The sequence below is a fragment of the Loxodonta africana genome, chromosome 16, assembly GCF_030014295.1.
Source record: "Loxodonta africana isolate mLoxAfr1 chromosome 16, mLoxAfr1.hap2, whole genome shotgun sequence".
NCBI classification, from domain to species: domain Eukaryota; kingdom Metazoa; phylum Chordata; class Mammalia; order Proboscidea; family Elephantidae; genus Loxodonta; species Loxodonta africana.
In genome coordinates this window covers 81,594,150-81,612,302 of record NC_087357.1, presented here as the reverse complement: position 1 = coordinate 81,612,302, position 18,153 = coordinate 81,594,150, and the positions used below count along the sequence as shown (strand labels likewise).

Here is an 18,153-nt window from a genome sequence, read left to right as displayed (position 1 = left end):
CTCTCTTTTGACATTTTCTAATTGGATTTTTTTTTTTTTTTTTGTAGTTTTTAGTTTTGAGAGCTCTTTGTATATTCCAGGTACTAGTCCTTAGTTGAATGTGTGCTTTGCATACATTTTCTCCCTGTCTGTAGCTTCCCTTTTCATCCCCTTGATAGGGCCATTCATGGAACAAAATTTTAATTTCAGTGATGTCTAACTTATCAAATTTTCCTTTTTGGCTTGTACTCTTGGTCTGAGAACTCTTTACCCAGCTTTAGAACCCGAAGATTTCTCCTGTGTTCTTTTGTTCTAAAATGTTTATAGTTTACGTTGTACATTTAAGTTCATTATAAGTTTTATGGTAATTTTTATATAAGGTTTGCGGTGCAAGTAAACTTTCATTTTTTTGGCCTATGTATGCCTAATTGCTCGATTGCCATTTGTTGAAGTCTTGTCTTTTGTCAGTTGAATTGTTTTCTCACTTATCAGTTGGGTGTGTTTTGTGGGTTTATATCTGGGTTCTCTATTCTTTTCCCTCGATGTGTGTCTTTCTGCCGGTACCACATAGTTTTGATTACTGTGGTTATATATAAAGTCTTTAAATAAGGTAGACATATTCTACCCAGTTTGTTGTATTTCAGTATTGTTATAGTTATTCTAGTTCCTTTTTCTATCCATATATGTTTTAGAATAATTTTTTTCTATATCTGCAAAAAATCTTGCTGAAATTTTGTTAAACCTATGTGTATAAGTTTGGGGAGAATTGGCTGCTTTCCCTTATTGAGTATTCCATTCCACAAACATAGTATGTCTCTCCATTTATTTAGATCTTCTTTGATTCCTTTTTTGGTAGCATTTTGCACTTTCAGCATATAAATCTGGTATATGTTTTGTTAGAGTTACACCTAAATACTTCATTTTCTTAGAATGCTATTGTCTTTTTAATATTAGTGTCCTTTTGTTCATTGCTTGTATATAGAAGTACAATTAATTTTAGTATTTTACTTTACTGAACTCACTTATTCTAGAAATTTTTTGTACATTTCTTGGTATTTTCTACGCAGATAATCATATCACTTACAAATAAAGTTTTATTTCTTCCGTTCTAATATATATACATTCTGTTTCCTTTATTTTCTTTTGGCGCAGGCCAGAAATTCCAGCATTGTGATGAATAAGAATGGTGAGAGTGGGCATTACCAGTCACTCCCAATTTTCCTGTAATCCCCCCAGCCCTAGGCAATCACTAATCCACTTTTTGTCTGTATAAGCCTGCCTGTTCTGTTCATTTTGAACAAACCAAACTTATTGCTGTCAAGTTGATTTCAGCTCAGTGATGACCCCAGAGTAGAACTGCTCCATAGAGTGTTCTTGGCTGTAATCTTTACAGAAGCAGATCGCCAGGCCTTTGTTCTGTGATACCACTGGGTGAATTCCAGCTGCCAGCCTCTAGGTTAATAGCCAAGAACAAACTGTTTGTGCCACCCAGGGACCTTTACGTTTCATACAAGTGTATACAGATTCCATAATGGATAATGATGTTGAGCACCTTTTCATGTGTTTACTGGCCATTTATGTATAATCTTTGGAGTAATGTCTACTTAGATGTTTTGCCCATTTTTTAATTGTTATCTACACACACACACACACGTTTATTGTTGTCTGTGTTGTTTATATAGATTAAAAACAACAAAATGAGTTGCTGTTGAGTTAGCTCTAACACATAGTGACCCCGTGTGTATCTGAGCAGAACTGTGCTCCACAGGGCTTTCAGTGACTGATTTTTCAGAAGTAGATTGCCAGGCCTTCCTTCCAAGGTGCCTCTCAGTGGACATGGAAGTCCCCTATTAGATGTATGAGTTGCAAGTATTTTCTCCCATTCTTTGCGTTGTCTCTTTGTGTTTTTTTTGATGGTGTCTTTTGAAACTCCTAAGATTTTAATTTTGGTGAAATCCAAATAATCTGTTTTTTCTTTGATTGCTTGTGTTTTTAAAAGCTGTTATATTCAAGATGACTTTGATTAACCCAAGGTCATAAAGATTTACTTCTATATTTTCTTGTAAGAGTTTTATAGTTTTAGTTGTCTGTCACCCATTTTGAGTTAATTTTTGTGTATGGTGTGACAAAGGAGTCCATTCCACTTCATTATTTTTGCATGCGGTTATCCAGCTGTCCCAACCCCATTTGTTAAAGACTGTTCTTTCTCTAGTGAATTGTCTTGACCTCCTGTTGAAAATTAATTAACCAGAAATATAAGGGCTTATTTCAGGACTTCCAGTTTTATTCTGTTGATTATATGTCTGTCTTTGTACCAGTAACACAGTCTTGATTGCTGAACATTTTTGCTAAGTTTTGATACCAGAAACTACGAGTCTTCCAAATTTGTTCTTCCTTTTCAAGATTGTTTTGGTTTCTGGGTTCCATGTATTTCCATATGAATTTTAGGATCATACGGGTGATCCCAAAATTGTTAGTTCCTCCCGAAACGGTCAGTTGGGATTTTAATAGGGATTACTTTGAATCTGTAGATCAACTTGTATAGTATTGCCATCTTAACAATTTTAAGTCTTCTGATAAATGAACAAGGGTGTCCTTTCATTTACTTAGGTTGTTTTCTTTCAAAAATGTTTCGTAGTTTCAGAATACAGAAATTTGTTGAAGTAATTTCTAATTATTTTATCTTTTCTAAATAAATGGTTTTCTAAATTTTATTCTTGGATTGTTCATTTGTAGTGTATAGAAGTGCACTTGATTTTTGTGTAGGGTTCTTCTTGAATCCTGTTTTGTTGAACTTTATTAAATTACATTTTGTTTAGTGGATTCTTTAGGACTTTCTACATGCAAGATTATATTGTTCACAAATACAGATAGCTTTACTTCTGTCTTTCCAACTTGGACATCTTTTATTTCTTTTTCTTGCCTAATTACCTGACTAGAACCCTCGCCAGTGTTAAACAGAAGTGGCAAGAGTGGACATCCTTGTCTTGTTCCTAACCTTACAGTGAAAGCATTCATTCTTTGACCAATTCTATAGCTCTGGGTATTTTGAGGTTCCCCAGTGGTGCAGTGGTAAAGGGCTTGGTTGACCACTGAAAGATCAGCCATGCAAACCCACCAGCAGCTTTGCAGGAGGAGAATGTGGCCTTCAGCTTCTGTAAAGATTTACAGCCTTGAAAACCCTATGGGGCAGCTCTGCTCTGTCCTATAGGGTTGCTATGAGTCGGAATCGACTCCATGGCAAGGAGTGTAGGTATTTTGAAAAATGTACTTTATGAGGTTGAGGAAATTCTCTTCTGTTCCTAGTTTGTTGACTGTTTTCATCGTGAAAGCTGTTAGATTTTGTCCAGTGATTATTTTGTGTTTGCTGAGAAGTGGTTTATGTAGTCTTGAATTCTATTCATATTTTGTATTGCACTGATTTTCATATGTTAAACTAACCTTGCATTCCTAACATAAATCCCATTTGGTCATGGTGTGCATTATTTTTATATGTTGCTGGGTTTGGTTTGCTAGTATTTTGTTGAGAAGTTCTGTGTCTGTATTTATAAATAAAGTATATTGTTGGTAGTTTTCTATTTCGATGTCTTTGTCTGGATTTGGTAATACTAGTATTATGGAATGAGTTGAGAAGCCTTCCCTTCTCATATTTTTTGGAAGACCTTTTGCAGAATTGTATTTTTTTTTTTTTTTAAATATTTAGTGGAATTAACCAGTGATGCCACCTGGGCTTGGATTTTTCTTTGTGGGTTTTAAGATACTAATTCAGTCTGCCTTATTCAGATTTTCTATTTCTTCTTGAATCATTTTTGGTAGTTTTTGTCTTTGTAGGAATTTTCCCATTTCATCTGCGTTATCTAATTTTATGGTATAAAATTGTTCTTAGTAGTCCCTTAAAATCCTTCTCATTTCTGAAAGATCAGTAACAGTGTCACCTCTTTGATTTCTAATTTTATTAAGTTGAGTTGTCTCTGTCTTTTTTTTTTTTTAACTTAGTCAATCTAGGGAGCTATCTGACAATTTTACTAATCTTGTCAAAGAACCCCCTTTTGGTTTCATCAGTGCTCTCCATTGATTTTACTACTGTTTTCTGTTGAGCCTCCATTTCATCAACATCCCTGGTAATCTTATTATTTTCTTCCTTCTCTTTGTTCTAGGTGTAGTTTGCTTTGTTTTTACCAATGTCTTGTTGTGAAAGCTTATTTTCTTAGTTTGAGATTCTAGGTTTTAATTTTTAATGTTGGCATTTGTAGCTATATCCCTCTAGACACTGAGTTAGCTACATCACCTAAGTTTGATACTTTATGTCTTCATTTCCTAGCTTCCAGAACTGTGAGAAGATAAATTTCTGCTCTTTAAAGCCATCCAATTTGTGGTATCTTGTTATGACAGCCCTAGCAAACACATACACAGGAAAAAAGGTAAATCTGCCTTTGAGAGGGCCGAGATGTGGCACTTAGCAGACGAAGACTTTAAAGTAGCTGTTATAAATACATTCATAGAACTAAAGGAAGCCATGCGTAGAGAGGTAATGGAAGATATGATGGCAATGTCTCATCAAATAGAGGATAACAAAGAAATAAAAACTATTTAAAAAAAAAAGAAAAATGTAGAGTCCAGATGAGAGTAATGGCCATGCCAATTCCTTCTGAGGGCTTTGAGAGAGGAACTGTTCCAATGCCTCTCTTCTGGTTTCTGATGGCTGCCATCAGTCCTGGGTCATTACAAGATGTAATCCGCTTCCACGATTGCATGGCATCCATCTTCCCGCTGTGCATCACTCTTTTTGTAAGACGCTACTCAGAAGGAATTATGTGCACTCTACTCCAGTAAGATGTTGACAAAAACAGCACAACGGTTGGATGCAAAGTTGTATCAACTGAGGAAACGACATGACATGGCAACTCAGATCTCCCAGAAACAAAAAGAATGAGAAATGGTAAATAAGAAGGCTAATATAACAAACCCCAATCCTTTGTGCTGTTATCAAATATATTACATTTCTATATTACGTTACTGTAGATCCAGAAATACAATTTTATGTGTATTTGTGTGTCTTTATATGTTGTTGTTGTTCTTGTTGGGTGGCATCAAGTTGGTTCCAATTCATAACAACCTTATGTACAAAAGAACGAAACACTGCCCAGCCCCGCACCATCCTCACAATCTTTACTATGTCTGAGCCCATTGTTGCAGCCACTGTGTCAGTCCATCTCATTGAGGGTCTTCCTCTTTGTTGCTGACCCACTACTTTACCAGGCATGATGTCCTTCTCCAGGGACTAGTCCCTCCTGATAACATGTCCAAAGCACATGAAACGAAGTCTCGCCGTCCTTGCTTCGAAGGAGCATTCTTACTGTACTTACTGTAAGATTTGTTCATTTTTCTGGCAGTCCATGGTATATTCAATATTTTTTGCCAATATTATAATTTAAATTCATTAATTCTTCTTCAGTCTTCCTTATTCATTGTCTAGCTTTCGCATGCATTTGAGGTGATTGAAAATACCAGGGCTTATGTCAGGCACACCTTAGTCCTCAAGGTAACATCTGTGCTTTTGAACACTTTAAAGTGCCCTTTTGCAGCAGATTTGCCCAGTGCGGTACTTCGTTTGATTTCTTGACTGCTGCCTCCATGGGCGTTGATAGTGGATCCAAGAAAAATGAAACCCTTGACAACGTCAGCCTTTTCTCTGTTTATCACGATGTTGTTTATTAGTCCAGTTGTGAGGATTTTTGTTTTCTTTATGTTGAGGTGTAATCCATACTGAAGGCTGTAGTCTTTGATCTTCATCAGTAAGTGCTTCGAGTCCTCTTCATTTTATGCAAGCAAGGTTGTGTCATCTGCATATTGCAGATTGCTAACGAGTCTTCCTTCAATTCTGATGTCACTTTCTTCTTCATGTAGCCCAGCTTCTTGAATTGTTTGCTCAGCATACATATTGAATAAGTATGGTGAAAGGATACAACCCTCATGCACACCTTTCCTGATTTTAAACCATACAGTATTCCCTTGTTCTGTTTGAACAGCTGCCTCTTGGTCTGTGTATAGGTTCCACATGAGCACAGTTAAGTGTTTCGGAATTCCCATTCTTTGGCGGTGTTATCCATAATTTGTTATGATCCACACATTCAAATGCCTTTGCATAGTCAATAAAACACAGGTAAACGTTTTTCTGGTATTCTCTGTTTTCAGTCAAGATCCATCTGACATCAGCATTGATATTCCTCATTCTATATCCTCTTCTGAATCTAGCTTGAGTTTCTGGCAGTTCTCTGTTGCTGTACTGCTAGAAACATTTTTGAATTATCTTCAACATAATTTTACTTGCACATGATATTAATGATACTGTTCAACAATTTCTGCATTCCACTGGATCCCCTTCCTTTGGAATAGGCACGTGTATAGATCTCTTTCTCTCTCTCTGTATATATATGTGTATATATATAGTGTATAGTTTTGTACAGCTTTTTAAATTATTTAAAATAAAAATGGAGAGGAAATATGGGTTTATATTGTTTTTTATTATATAATTACTTCTGCTGGAATTCTTTGTTTGTCTCTGTGTATGCGTGTGTAGTTTCTAATTTGTTTGAGGTCACTTGCTTTCAGCCTGAAGAACTTCCTTTAGTATTTCTTTTAAGGTGGATCTGCTGATAATGAATTCTCTTAGTTTTTGTTTATCTGGGAATGTTTTAATTCATTTTTGAAAGATTGTTTTACTGGATATAATATTTTTGGTTGGCTTTTTTCCTTTCGGCACTTTGAGTATGTCATCCTACCATCTTGTGGCCTCCATGATTTCTGATGAGAAGTCAGCTGTTAGTCATCTTTTTCTTTGGTTCCCTTGTATGGCGTAGTGGTTAAATGCTACGGCTGCTAACCAAGAGTTCGGCCGTTTGAATCCACCAGGCCCTCCTTGGAAACTCTATGGGGCAGTTCTACTGTGTCCTATAGGGTCGCTATGAGTTGGAATCGACTCGACAGCAGCGGGTTTGGTTTGGTTTTGTACGTGACGAGCCATTATGTTCGTGCTGCTGTCAAGATTTTCTCTTTGTCTTTGTTTTTCAATATTTGATTTAATGTGTCTGGTTGTGGGTTCTTTTGCTGTTTACGTAAGGTTTGTCTAGCTTCTTAGATGTGTAGATTAATATTTTCATGAAATTTGGAATGTTTTCAGTCATTACTTCTTTGAGTATTTTTTTTCCTCATTTCTTCTGTTTTGATACCACCATTCTACGTATGTTGAGGCAGTTAATCATGCCCCACATTTCTCTAAGCCTCTGTACGTTTTTCGTCATTCTTTTTGCATTCCATCTTTCAGATTACATAATCTCTATCAACTAGGTTTGCTGATTTTTTCCTCTGTAAACTCAGATCTGCCATGAATGCCCATAGTGAATTTTTTGTTTCAGTTATTATATTTTTCACTTCCATATTTTTCAGTTTTTATCTCTTTATTGTAATCCTCTGTTTAATGAGATATTGCAGCATATCTTCCTTTAGTTCTTTACATATGATTTCCTTTAGTTCTATGAACATATGTATAATAGCTATTTGAAATCTTTGTCTGCTGAGTCCTTCATCTGGTCCCTCTCAAAGGCAGCTTTTGTTGCCTACCTTTTTTCCTGTGTATATGTTTGCAAGGGCTGCTGTAACAAAAAACCAGAAAGTGGATGGCTTTAACGAACAGAAATATATTTTCTCACAGTTCTGGAGTCTGGAAGTCTAAATTAGGATAGTGGCCATGTCGATTCCTTGTCAGGGCTTTGAGAGAGAAACTGTTCCGTGCCTCTCTCCTAGTTTCTGGTGCCTGCCAGCAATCCTTGCTGTTCCTTTGCTGCTTATAGATGTATCTGCTTCCATTGTCACATGGCGTGTCTTCTCCCTCTGTGTGTCACTCTTTTTATAAAATACCACTCAGAAGAAATTAGTGCCCACCTTAGTCCAGTATGGTGGTGTTAACCGATAACATCTGCAAAGAAAAACTCTGGTTCTTCACACAAGGTCACACTCACAGGTTCAGGGATTAGAACTTTAACATATCTTTTTGGGGGACACGAGTCAGTCTGTAGCGTTATGGGTCATGCTTTTCTATTTTTATACATGTCATGCAATACTTTGCTCAAAAGTGGGCATTTTACATAACATGTAAAATGTTTTCGAATTGCTGGATAATCTGCTGCCCCCACTGGAGTTGTTGTTTGTTTAATGACTTGGCTAGACTATTTAGTGAAATATGTTTCCACCACAATGTGCAAGTTTTTGTCATTAATCCTTAGAGGGCGCATTCTTGGGCATGTTCACTCAAGCTGGGATGACTGTTTTTAGCAGTGTTCTTTTTGATTCTTTCTCTAATCTCTCTGTTAAACTTTCTTCCTCTGTTGGTGTCATACCCAGTTGTTAGCATCCATGACTTGCTGGCTGATTGATATGCTGTTTTTTTTACAATTTTCCGGAACATAAGTGTCTCCACAGTCTGATCTGAATAAATCCGGACCCCTTCGCAGGAGTAGTCTTTGAGGCCAGTGTTCGAGGTTTCTTCCAGCTTCAGGGGGAGCTTTTCTTATGTGTTTCTTCCCCTGGTTTTCTGTCATACACTTCTAACTGGTTTGTAGTTTAGCTTGTTCTCTCATGGGGCTACTAGCCTCCTCTTAATTGCTTACCATCAAAATCTCCATTGTTTGACAGCACTATTAGGCTTGAACTTCCACACATACGGTTCCAAATAATGTCAGTTTCTTTGAAGAGAGGAGCTTTCTGTTCTTTTGGCTTCTCTTTCATCTTTGCAAAATCTCTGATCCTCTGCTCCATAACTTGGGGCAGGACCAGTAGCTGGCATCTTTTGGAGTGACACTCCTGCTTTACAAGCAGTGCACTGGTGGAGGGGTAGCCTGTGGTTTTCTTGGCTTTCCTCTCTCAACATGGAACCTCTGCACTGTGAGCATTTTGGGATGAGCATGATCGGGGCCTCAGTATTCTTGGGCTTCCATTCCTTGGGTAGAGCTTCTCTCCTATTAGTGGGCGCTAGGTCACTGAAGAGAGCCTTGGACTTCTCAGTCACTCTTGCTTGGAATAGGAGTTCTGGAACACAGACTTGAGGGGGCAGTGAGAAATGCTGGTGGACTTTCATTCTCTAGGAGATTCTCTAGCACCCAGTTGGAAGCTGGGAGGAGAAGGAGCCTTTTTTTTTCTTGGCTGTATCTTCCCACAGTGGAGGTTCCATCAAACTGAACTGGGAGGGTGATGAGAGACTAGCTTGAGCTCAAATGCCACAGCCTCTTACCGTTCTTGCCAAGATTTAGTAGATGTTCTTGAATAAATGTTTCTGCATTTGCTGTATGCCCTTAGGACAGTTTTTGATATTTTAGGGCCTAAGTCTGCCTTTTTATTTTTGTTTGTTCTCTGTGTTTCGAGCTTCTCTATTTCTTTTTTCTGCCTTCCTATAAGGTTACTTGAACACTTTTTAGAGTTCATTTTGGTTTTATCAATGTTGTTATTGTTTCTCTTTATGTAGCTTTTTTTATTGGTTGCTCATCTTTAGGAGCTTGATTTGGGTCTTTTTTTATAACTATGTCGTTAACTTTTTGAACATTTGGAGACATTTATATAATAACTGTTTCGATGTCCTTTTTTGCTATTTTAACGTGAGTCAGTTTCGATTAATTGATTCTTCTCATTCTGAATGATACTTTATGGCTTCTTTGCGTATCTGCTAATCTTTGGATTCTGAAACTTTGGGTGTTGAATATTGTGTATTCTCACAATTTTTAAAATTATTCTAAATATGTAACAAACGTTTGCCACTTTAACATTCATAACATGTAAAATTTATTGAATTAATTGTGTCCATCATGTTGTACACCCATCACTGTTTCTAACTTTTCCCATCACGCTTAACAGAAGCTCAGTGTCTCCTAAGCCATGAGTCTTCTCTCCAACCTCCCACCTGCCCCTGGTAGCCGGTAATAACCTTAGGTCTCTGTATATTTGCCTGTTATAAATGTTTCAGATAAATGTAACCATACAGTATTTGTCTTTTTGTGACCAACTTCTTGGTCTTTGTTTTAGGATGTAGTTAAGTTACTTGGAAGCTATTTGATTTGTTCAGATCTTGCTTTTCTTTGTTAGGCAGGTCTGGGCCACAGCCCAATCTGGGGATGACAATTTTTACACTGAGATGAGATCTCTCTGAGTGCTTCACCCAATGCCCTGTGAATTATAAGGCTTTCTTGTCTGGATTGCGGGCACAGCCATTGTTCCTGGTCCTGTGTGAGCCCCAGGTACTGTTCTCTCTAATCATTCAGCCGGTTTTTTCCTGGGTCTTGAATACTTTTGAGGAATATCAGAGGAGGACTTTGTGCAGATCCACACAGTTCTTTCTCTGAGCTGTTCTCTCCTGTCCAGTACTCTGTTCCATGAAGTATAGCCTTTGTCTCCTTGGATTCTCAGTTGTATCAAGCAGCTATCACTGTATCTTTACTGCCATGTACTTTCATTACCCCCAAAAAGCCAGTTTTTCCAAAGAAAGCCCATGAAAAAGAAATAAAAATTATTTTATTAAATTGTTGTTCTTTGGTATGTCTTTTTAATATTCTAAGGGACAGAAGAGAAGGGAAGTAGGCGTAAAGCATTTCTCCTGCATACTGAAGTAAATGGTTGTCTCAAGGCAAAGCATTGCCTTGTATGATTATTTGAATTACTGGCCGAACTAGCTACTTTTTTCCATGGAATACAATTTTTGCTTTGGAAGAATGACTGACCGTCAGAGTTTGGTTAGTCAGTGTATTGGGTATTTGGCAGATCTTTCCTTGAAAATGAATAAATGAGCCAGACATTCACTTAAAGGAAAGCAAGTTACAGTTTATATTGCCAATAATAAAATTTGGGCTTTCAAAGCAAAAATTAGAGTTTTGGAAAATTTGTATCCACCACTGTGAGCTTGGCAGTTTTCGGTAAAGACTCTTCTGATGAGATTGGGAGCCCTAGTGGCACAGTGGTTAAGAGCTACGGCTGCGTATTGAAAGGTCAGTAGTTCAAATCCACCCCAGGTGCGCCTTGGAAACCCTACAGGGCAGTTCTACTCTGTCCAGTTGGGTCGCTATGAGTCGGAATTGACTTGACGGCAATGGGTTTGGTTTGGTTTTTGCAGTACAGTGGGTTTCTCTTCATATGTGGCCTTTCTGGCCTTGGATTTATAATTCTGCCAAAAATAATTGGTTGGGCTTCAGCTTGCCCTGTGATCGGTCTGTTTTACACACCTTGCAGGGATTGGTCAGTTTACTGTGCACATAGGGTTTGTAAGCCCACACAGTAAGGATTAAGTGACCTTGCGGGGATTCGTCAGTTTGTGACCCAGCTGGGAGGGCTAAGCCTTGAAATTGATAAGGACCTTGCTTATGTAAGCAGCCAACATGACAGAGGTTTTCATGGTGTGAGACAGTGGTAGCAGTATGAGGGTAGGAACCATGGGACCGGCAGATGGCTGCGGTGGTGCTTGCTGACTCACGGGGCGGGGAGAGAGAGTGAGTGAGCTGAGTGCCTTTGGACAGGAGGTTTGCTGACAGAGTGGGGTGCCTCTGGGTACTTGTCAGCAGAGCCAAAAGAGCTGTAACAGTTGCCCAAGCAGGGCAGAGGCCTAGGGAAAGGCCGTTGGCTGGCATGACCAAGAGAAGGGCCTGTCTGCAGACACTGCTGAGAAGCTAAGAACTTTTTTGGTCGGAGGCTATGCTGATTGACGAAGTTGATCCTGTCTCCTGAGTAGTAGCCTGTTACTTCCCTAATAAACCACGTAATTGTGAGTATGGTCTGTGAGTTCTGTGTAGCCATTGCCATGAATTATCAAACCCAGTAGAGAAGTAGAGAGTGCCATGGGGAGGATGGCCGGCGTCAAGTGGTGGAAAAGTTGGAGAGGGAGGTGTGTCTGACCTTGACCTCATGGGAACCAGCTTTGTGCTGATCCTAATTCTCATCCCTTGTAGATGTAGACAAGTTTAGACACTAGAATACAAGTACAAAGAATAGTATTCACAGTTCTCTGAGCTGGCTATTAAAATACATACTTTTCTAATTGTATAACTACATAAAGTCAGATTTTCTTCATTTACTTCAATCAGAGCAACATGTCACAAGAGACTGAATGCACAAGCAGGTATTAGAACCCAGCTCTCTTCTATTACCTAGACAATAATGAGATTTACAAAGATGTAAAGCAGTGATGCTCTGCTCACTTGTATTTTTTGTTTGGGAAGTTATTTTTTATAGAAATGTTATTTATATTAACTGGGCTTACTATTTTTAATTCTAAATGAATTAAGAAATATCTTAAAAGTTCTCTATCTTAATTTCTAATATGGTAAATATCAATGTATATAACTCATATAAACAAAAGGGTTTACGGGTCTTAAAGAATTTTTTACAGTGTAAAGGGGTCCTAAGTCCAAAAAGCTTAAGACTACTGGTGTATGTCCTGTTCCTCCTCTTGCTCCCGAGAAGATTGCTATACCTCCTGGCATAACATCTGTATTCCAAGCTAGAAGAGGGAGGAAAAATGCAGGAAAAAGGGGCAGTGACTGTATCAGGAAAGCAAAATGTTTTTCCAGAAAATCTCCAGGTTAGTTTCATTAGAGAAAACTTTCTTAGATCTTTACCCTCAACTGCAAGGTAGTCTGGGGAAAGTGAGAACTTTCAGCTGGATTTGTTGCTGCTCAGAACAAAGTCTGTTCATGGGGAAGTAGGGAAGTGGATATTGGGTAGGCAGTTAGTAATGTCTTTATATACAGTTCTTTTGGTTTGTTTTTCCTTTTTTAAAGACTGGCCCTGCTCATAGTTTCAGGCAAACACCCACATGAGGCTCTATTGTTTGACTCTGTAATACTGAATCCCAAAAACTTGCTTAGGCAACTCACCCCATTGTCTTCTTGATAATTCTTGGCTTCTGCTTTCCAGAGTGTTTGGTCTCCGTGGGCTCCGCATCTCCGTTCTGCCACCACAGTACGTCTTACTGGAGCCACACATGCACTTGCAACATATCATTGACAAGACTGTTTAAATTGCAAAATGTCCCTTGTTCTTCAACAGAGCTTTTTATCTTTGTGATTTAGCACCTTCTTAAAATAACAAAACTTGGCTTTCTCACACCTTCAGACTCAGTCATTTCCAATCCATTTATCAATCTGGTTCCTGATTGATTTATGTGGATTGTCTCAATTGTGAGCTCACTGTCATCCATTACACTTTTAAGTTAGTCATGCTTTGCCTTTTAAGTAATGAATCGTAGCCCTTACGGATTATTCTGGTCCAGGATTTGGGATGAAATTGATACTTTAAAGTACAGCCTGGGGACCAGCAACATTGAAGTCACCTGGAGGTTATTGGATATGCAGAATCTCGACCCTAGCCCAGACCTAAGAAATCACAGTCCTCATTTTTGCAAGATCCCCAGATGATTCAAGTGTACAAAGTTGAAGAAGCACTGGTCTAAGGGAGACAACAAATGAGAAGAGGGCCTGGGGCTGTGTTCCAAGGAGCCCCATGTTTAAGGCAGATGTCAAGAGCCCACCACAGAGACTGGGAGATGAGAGAGGACCAGGGAAGGGTGTCGGATCACAGTGCAGCCTCTCCTAGTGCCTCATCTGAGGAAGAGGGGTACAGTAAGCCTTTCATCTCTTCTTAGGTTACAAGGAAGTTGTACTGGTTAAGCACTGGCTAAAAGAATTAAAGGCCTTAGAAAAATAATTTGCCAAAGTTTTTATCACTTGGACATTGAAGCTTTGTTTTGTCTTGAACTGGAACTCTTTTCTTTTTGGCATACCTACTTCTAGTTCCTGACATTGATGTTTGGCAAGCTTCTCCTTCTCATTCAGAAACATGCAGTTTAACTATAGACTGAGTAGTGTTAAGCACTATTTTGTACTATTTTATGGCATTCTTTAATTTTCCCCAGTTGTACATTCCTTATCAAAACACTATTTCAGAGTAGTTGTGTGGTTGCACTATCATTGGCACAGGACTGGATCCAGGTTGTTTTTGTCCATATTCTGTATCACATATAGTAGGCACACAGCAAGAAAGTGTGGAGTGAATGAGTGACCGAGTTGAATAAATCCTGCTTTTTGAAAATAGGTCTGGTGTGGTCCTGTACTTTCTAGTCTTTTCTATAAGTCCAAATAAATGGGCATTAAATGGCAATGATGTAAAGAAAAAAAAAAAAAAAGGTCTGTTGGAACTGAAGTGTTGTAAGATCCTACAAAATAGTAGATTGTTTTTGTGTGCCATTGAGTTGATTGCAACTCATAGCAACCCTGTATGACAGAGTAGAAGAGCCTCATGCTGTTTCCTAAGCTTTAATCTTTACAGAAGCAGATCGTCATGTTTACTCCCACAGAGCTGCTAGTGGGTTCGAACTGTGGACCTTTTGGTTAACAGCAGAGCACGTAACCATTGTCCCACCAGGACTCCTTTAAATAGCGCATAGCCGATACCAAACCTGTTGCAGTTGAGTTGATCCCAACTCATAGTGACCCCATAGGACAGAGTAGAACTACCCCATAGGGTTTCCAAGGAACGGCTGGTGAATTCAAACTGCGGACCTTTTGGTTAACAGCCAAGCTCTTAACTGCTGTGCCACCAGGGCTCCAAATAGTGTATAAGCTATCCCAAATATTTGCAGGTTTCGGGCTTTTCAAAGTCTGTATCTTTGGGGGCTGGTTACTTGATTTTACCTATGCAAAGTATTGAATTGCTGAAACGAGGAAAATGGATAAAGACTTGCATCATAATTGCTTTACTTAAATTCATAAGGTAAAGAGCAACTTTCAGCTCCCAGTCTGGATTTTGTTATCTAGCTTAACAGCTTGGGCTCCCACCTTCAGTCCATTCTCTGTGGAGTAATGAACATCAGAAAGGTCTAGAGTTTGACTTCCAGCCTCTCTTCCTACCTCAGAACGTCTCCATAGGTTCCTAGATGGTGTCAAACTAGCTATCCCTTGTGCAGCAGTGGATAATATGATAGTTGTTACAGTTGCCTTTTCTGTGCAAATAATTCAAGACATGACAGTGTCTTTGCCTAAGCTTGTCGTTGTGTGCTGTCAGGTCACTTCTGGATTAATGACCCCGTGTGGCCGAGTAGAACTGCCCTGCAGGGCTTTCTCGGCTGTGGTCTGTATGGAGCAGATCACCAGCTCTTTCTCCCACTGAGCTGCCGGGTGGGTTTGTACCACCAACCTTTTAGTTTCTTTCATCAGCACTTAAGAGTTACCAGTGTGTTCAAAAGCCAAGTAGACAGAAGTCAAAGACTGTCTGTATTTTGGTGGGTTGAAGAAAGGGGAAAATTAAGGCTTTCTTGATGCCTCTCTCTCTTTAAGGAGAGCTTTGATGGATGAAATTAATCCTTCCTCAGAGGAATTTTTAAATGATCCACTAACTCCTTTGTACTTTAATAATTGACCAATGCTATCTTATCAACTAATTACCTCTTAACCTTCTTCTGGACTTGACCCATGGTTATTACATGGCATGTGAACTGAATGGAGAGTAGATAATTTTTAAAAATCTAGGTGACATCTTGATTTCCTTTTTTAAAAGCTTTTTACTCATTTGGGTTTACAGCAAGGATAAGTGGATTTGGGAAAAGTTACTCTCAATATTTTACAAAATCTGATTTACATTTTAGAGCGTTCATTTTTTAGAAAGTAAAAGGACTTTCTGAACAGTACTTTTGTGTACCAGGGAGGTCAAGGTAAGAAGCAAAGAGCCTAAACGAAGGCATTGACAGTAGAAATGAAGATTTGAGATTGAGGGAGAATCAGGTACAAGGCTTTGTGACTGAATGTGGAGGGTGATAAATGAGAAAGGAGGCTGGGTGACTCCCACATTTCTCTAATCCAGGAGGAAAACCAGGCTCCAGGGAGAAGGTGTGGTCTGGGCCATGTCCCTGTTGAATACCCAGGACATAAAACAAAAAAAAACCATTGCAGTCGAGTTGATTCCGACTCATAGTGGCCCTATAGGACAAAGTAGAACTGCCCCATGGGGTTTCCAGGGAGCAGCTGGTAAATTCAAACTGCTGACCTTTTGGTTAGCCGCTGAGCTTTTAACCACTGCACCACCAGAACGTAGCCAAATCACTGCAGTGGGGTTGACTAGCCTGCTTTCTTCTCTATTCTGTGTCTCCTCATAATTTGGACTTTGTTACCTACAACCGAATGGGGTGTTTTTTTCACGAAATCTCTGGTAGAATGTGTCTTAAAGCACTTAACGCTCTCTTATTGTTACAGTTAATTCCAAACTCCTGCTCTTTCCTTGATGAGATGTTAAGTTCCTTTAGGGCAGGAAGCATTGTTTTATTCATCTTTGTCAAATTCTCCAATATTTAATATCTGGCCCAGTACTTATAATTGGGGTGTGCTCAGCAAATCACAGTCAAAGGAATGGTTTGTCAGTAGGATTGTTACTATGATCGATTACTTGTTCTTTGACCATTTTAATCAAATCTTGATACTTAACACCTGTTTGGTTTCCTTGCAGCTTGAGAAGACTTTGGGACATTCCATGAGTCATTCAAGTAACATTTGTAAGGTACAGTGCCACTGAGACATGTTGTTTTTGTAGTCTGGGGTTTTTCTATTCTTATACCTTGTGTGTTTTTATACTCTTTCTTTTAAAGAGGTAAAGCGCTTGATGCATTTCTTCAATCTGCTCTGGGACTGTACAATGAGGTGTGTTGCAGTTGTTTCTACAGCGAGACAATTTTTAGTGTGTGCTAGTTAGGAGGAGTGACGTAAAGGAGAAAATGCCATTTCTTCAAGTAGAAATCATACACTTTTGGGAAAGTGGAATCTCAGAGAGTAACCCAGGAATCTGTTACTTCAAATAGGAATGCATTTGACTGAAAGTAACAGAAAGCCAGCTATGCTGACTTAAACAATTAGGGGATTATATGATTCACGTGACAGGATGACTGGAGGTAGGTGGACCTGTTGCAGGCAAGGCTTCCCAGCTTGGGACTAAGCCCTGCCTAGGTTCTTGCCTTCTACTGACCAAAACTGACCAGGAGAGGCTCAGAGGTTCCACACAAACAAAGGTTTATTAGTGGCAAAAAGAAAGTAAAGGCTCCTGAGTAGGGAACAGAGAGGGACCAACCAATGCTAGCCTCTGTTCCCCTGGACAAAGGTTTTTCTGGGGCTTATATGGGTTTGGCGAGGATAATAGGGTAATGAATATTTAGTGGGTTTCTTTCAAGGGGCGGGTACTTCTCATGGCAGTGCATACTAAATTAGACTGTGTGTGCATCTGGAATCCCAAGATGGAAACCGTAGCAAAGGCTTCCGGGACTGGGTGGCAGGATTTACTATGGGGTGTGGCGCCTGCGAAGCCCCCCTGCGGCGCCAATTGTTTTCTGTCTCAGGTACTTGCATCAGGTGGAGGTCATCTGTCAGTCACCTTGTGGATGTCTGTGCATGCTCCTGGGACCAGATCAGGCTTGTCCTGAAAAACATAAGGAAGTATGTTGTTTGTTCTTTCCTTATCACACGTTCTAGGATGGGGGTTTTACGTCATTAGCTAAGCTTGCAGGTGTTGCAGAGTTCCTTGCCTAGGGGCTCAGTCCCCTTTTCTTCCTTTTCTCAGTCCCAGACTGATGAAGTTTCTCAGAGATGCTGCCAGGGGCCCAGGTGCTCCTGATCTCTCTGGGCCTCCGTCCTTAGCACATTGTCATTCTCCTGCTTATTACCACATGATCTCAAGATGGAAGCTGACCCTCAGGCACCATGGAGTAAGAGGAAAGAATGAAGGAGTCTGTCAACTGAGACTGTCCCTCTTTAGCTAGAAATTAAAGTTTTTCCAGAAGCCCCATCCAGCTAGCTAAGTTCTGCTTACACCTCATTGGCCAGAACTGGATTACAAGGTCACCTCTAGCTGGAGGTGGGGCTAGGAAGGTGTCTTAGGCTGGGTTCCCTAGAGAAGCAAAACCAGTAAAGTATATAAATATATATATATTGAGAAAGAGAGTTGTATCAGGGAAACAGCTCACGTGATTATAGAGGCTGGAACGTCCCAAGTCCGTGGGTCAGGATAGAGGCTTCTCCTGATTCATGTAGCTGCAGGGGCTGGTGAACCCAAGATTGGTGGGTCAAAGAGCAGGGCTCTTGCTCACAGGCTGTGAAGATCGACGAA

The 18,153-nt window shown here is 39.5% G+C and overlaps 1 protein-coding gene across 2 annotated transcripts in view; it reads left to right on the top strand.

Annotated features, from left to right (window-relative positions):
* MARCHF8 (membrane associated ring-CH-type finger 8) overlaps positions 1-18,153 on the top strand; it is a 164,777-nt gene that overhangs the window by 96,125 nt on the left and 50,499 nt on the right. For both annotated transcript variants that reach the window (XM_064269819.1, XM_023547152.2), the window contains exon 4: positions 16,507-16,557. In XM_064269819.1, the coding sequence (XP_064125889.1) occupies positions 16,507-16,557 (51 nt within the window). The remainder of the gene's footprint in view (positions 1-16,506; positions 16,558-18,153) is intronic.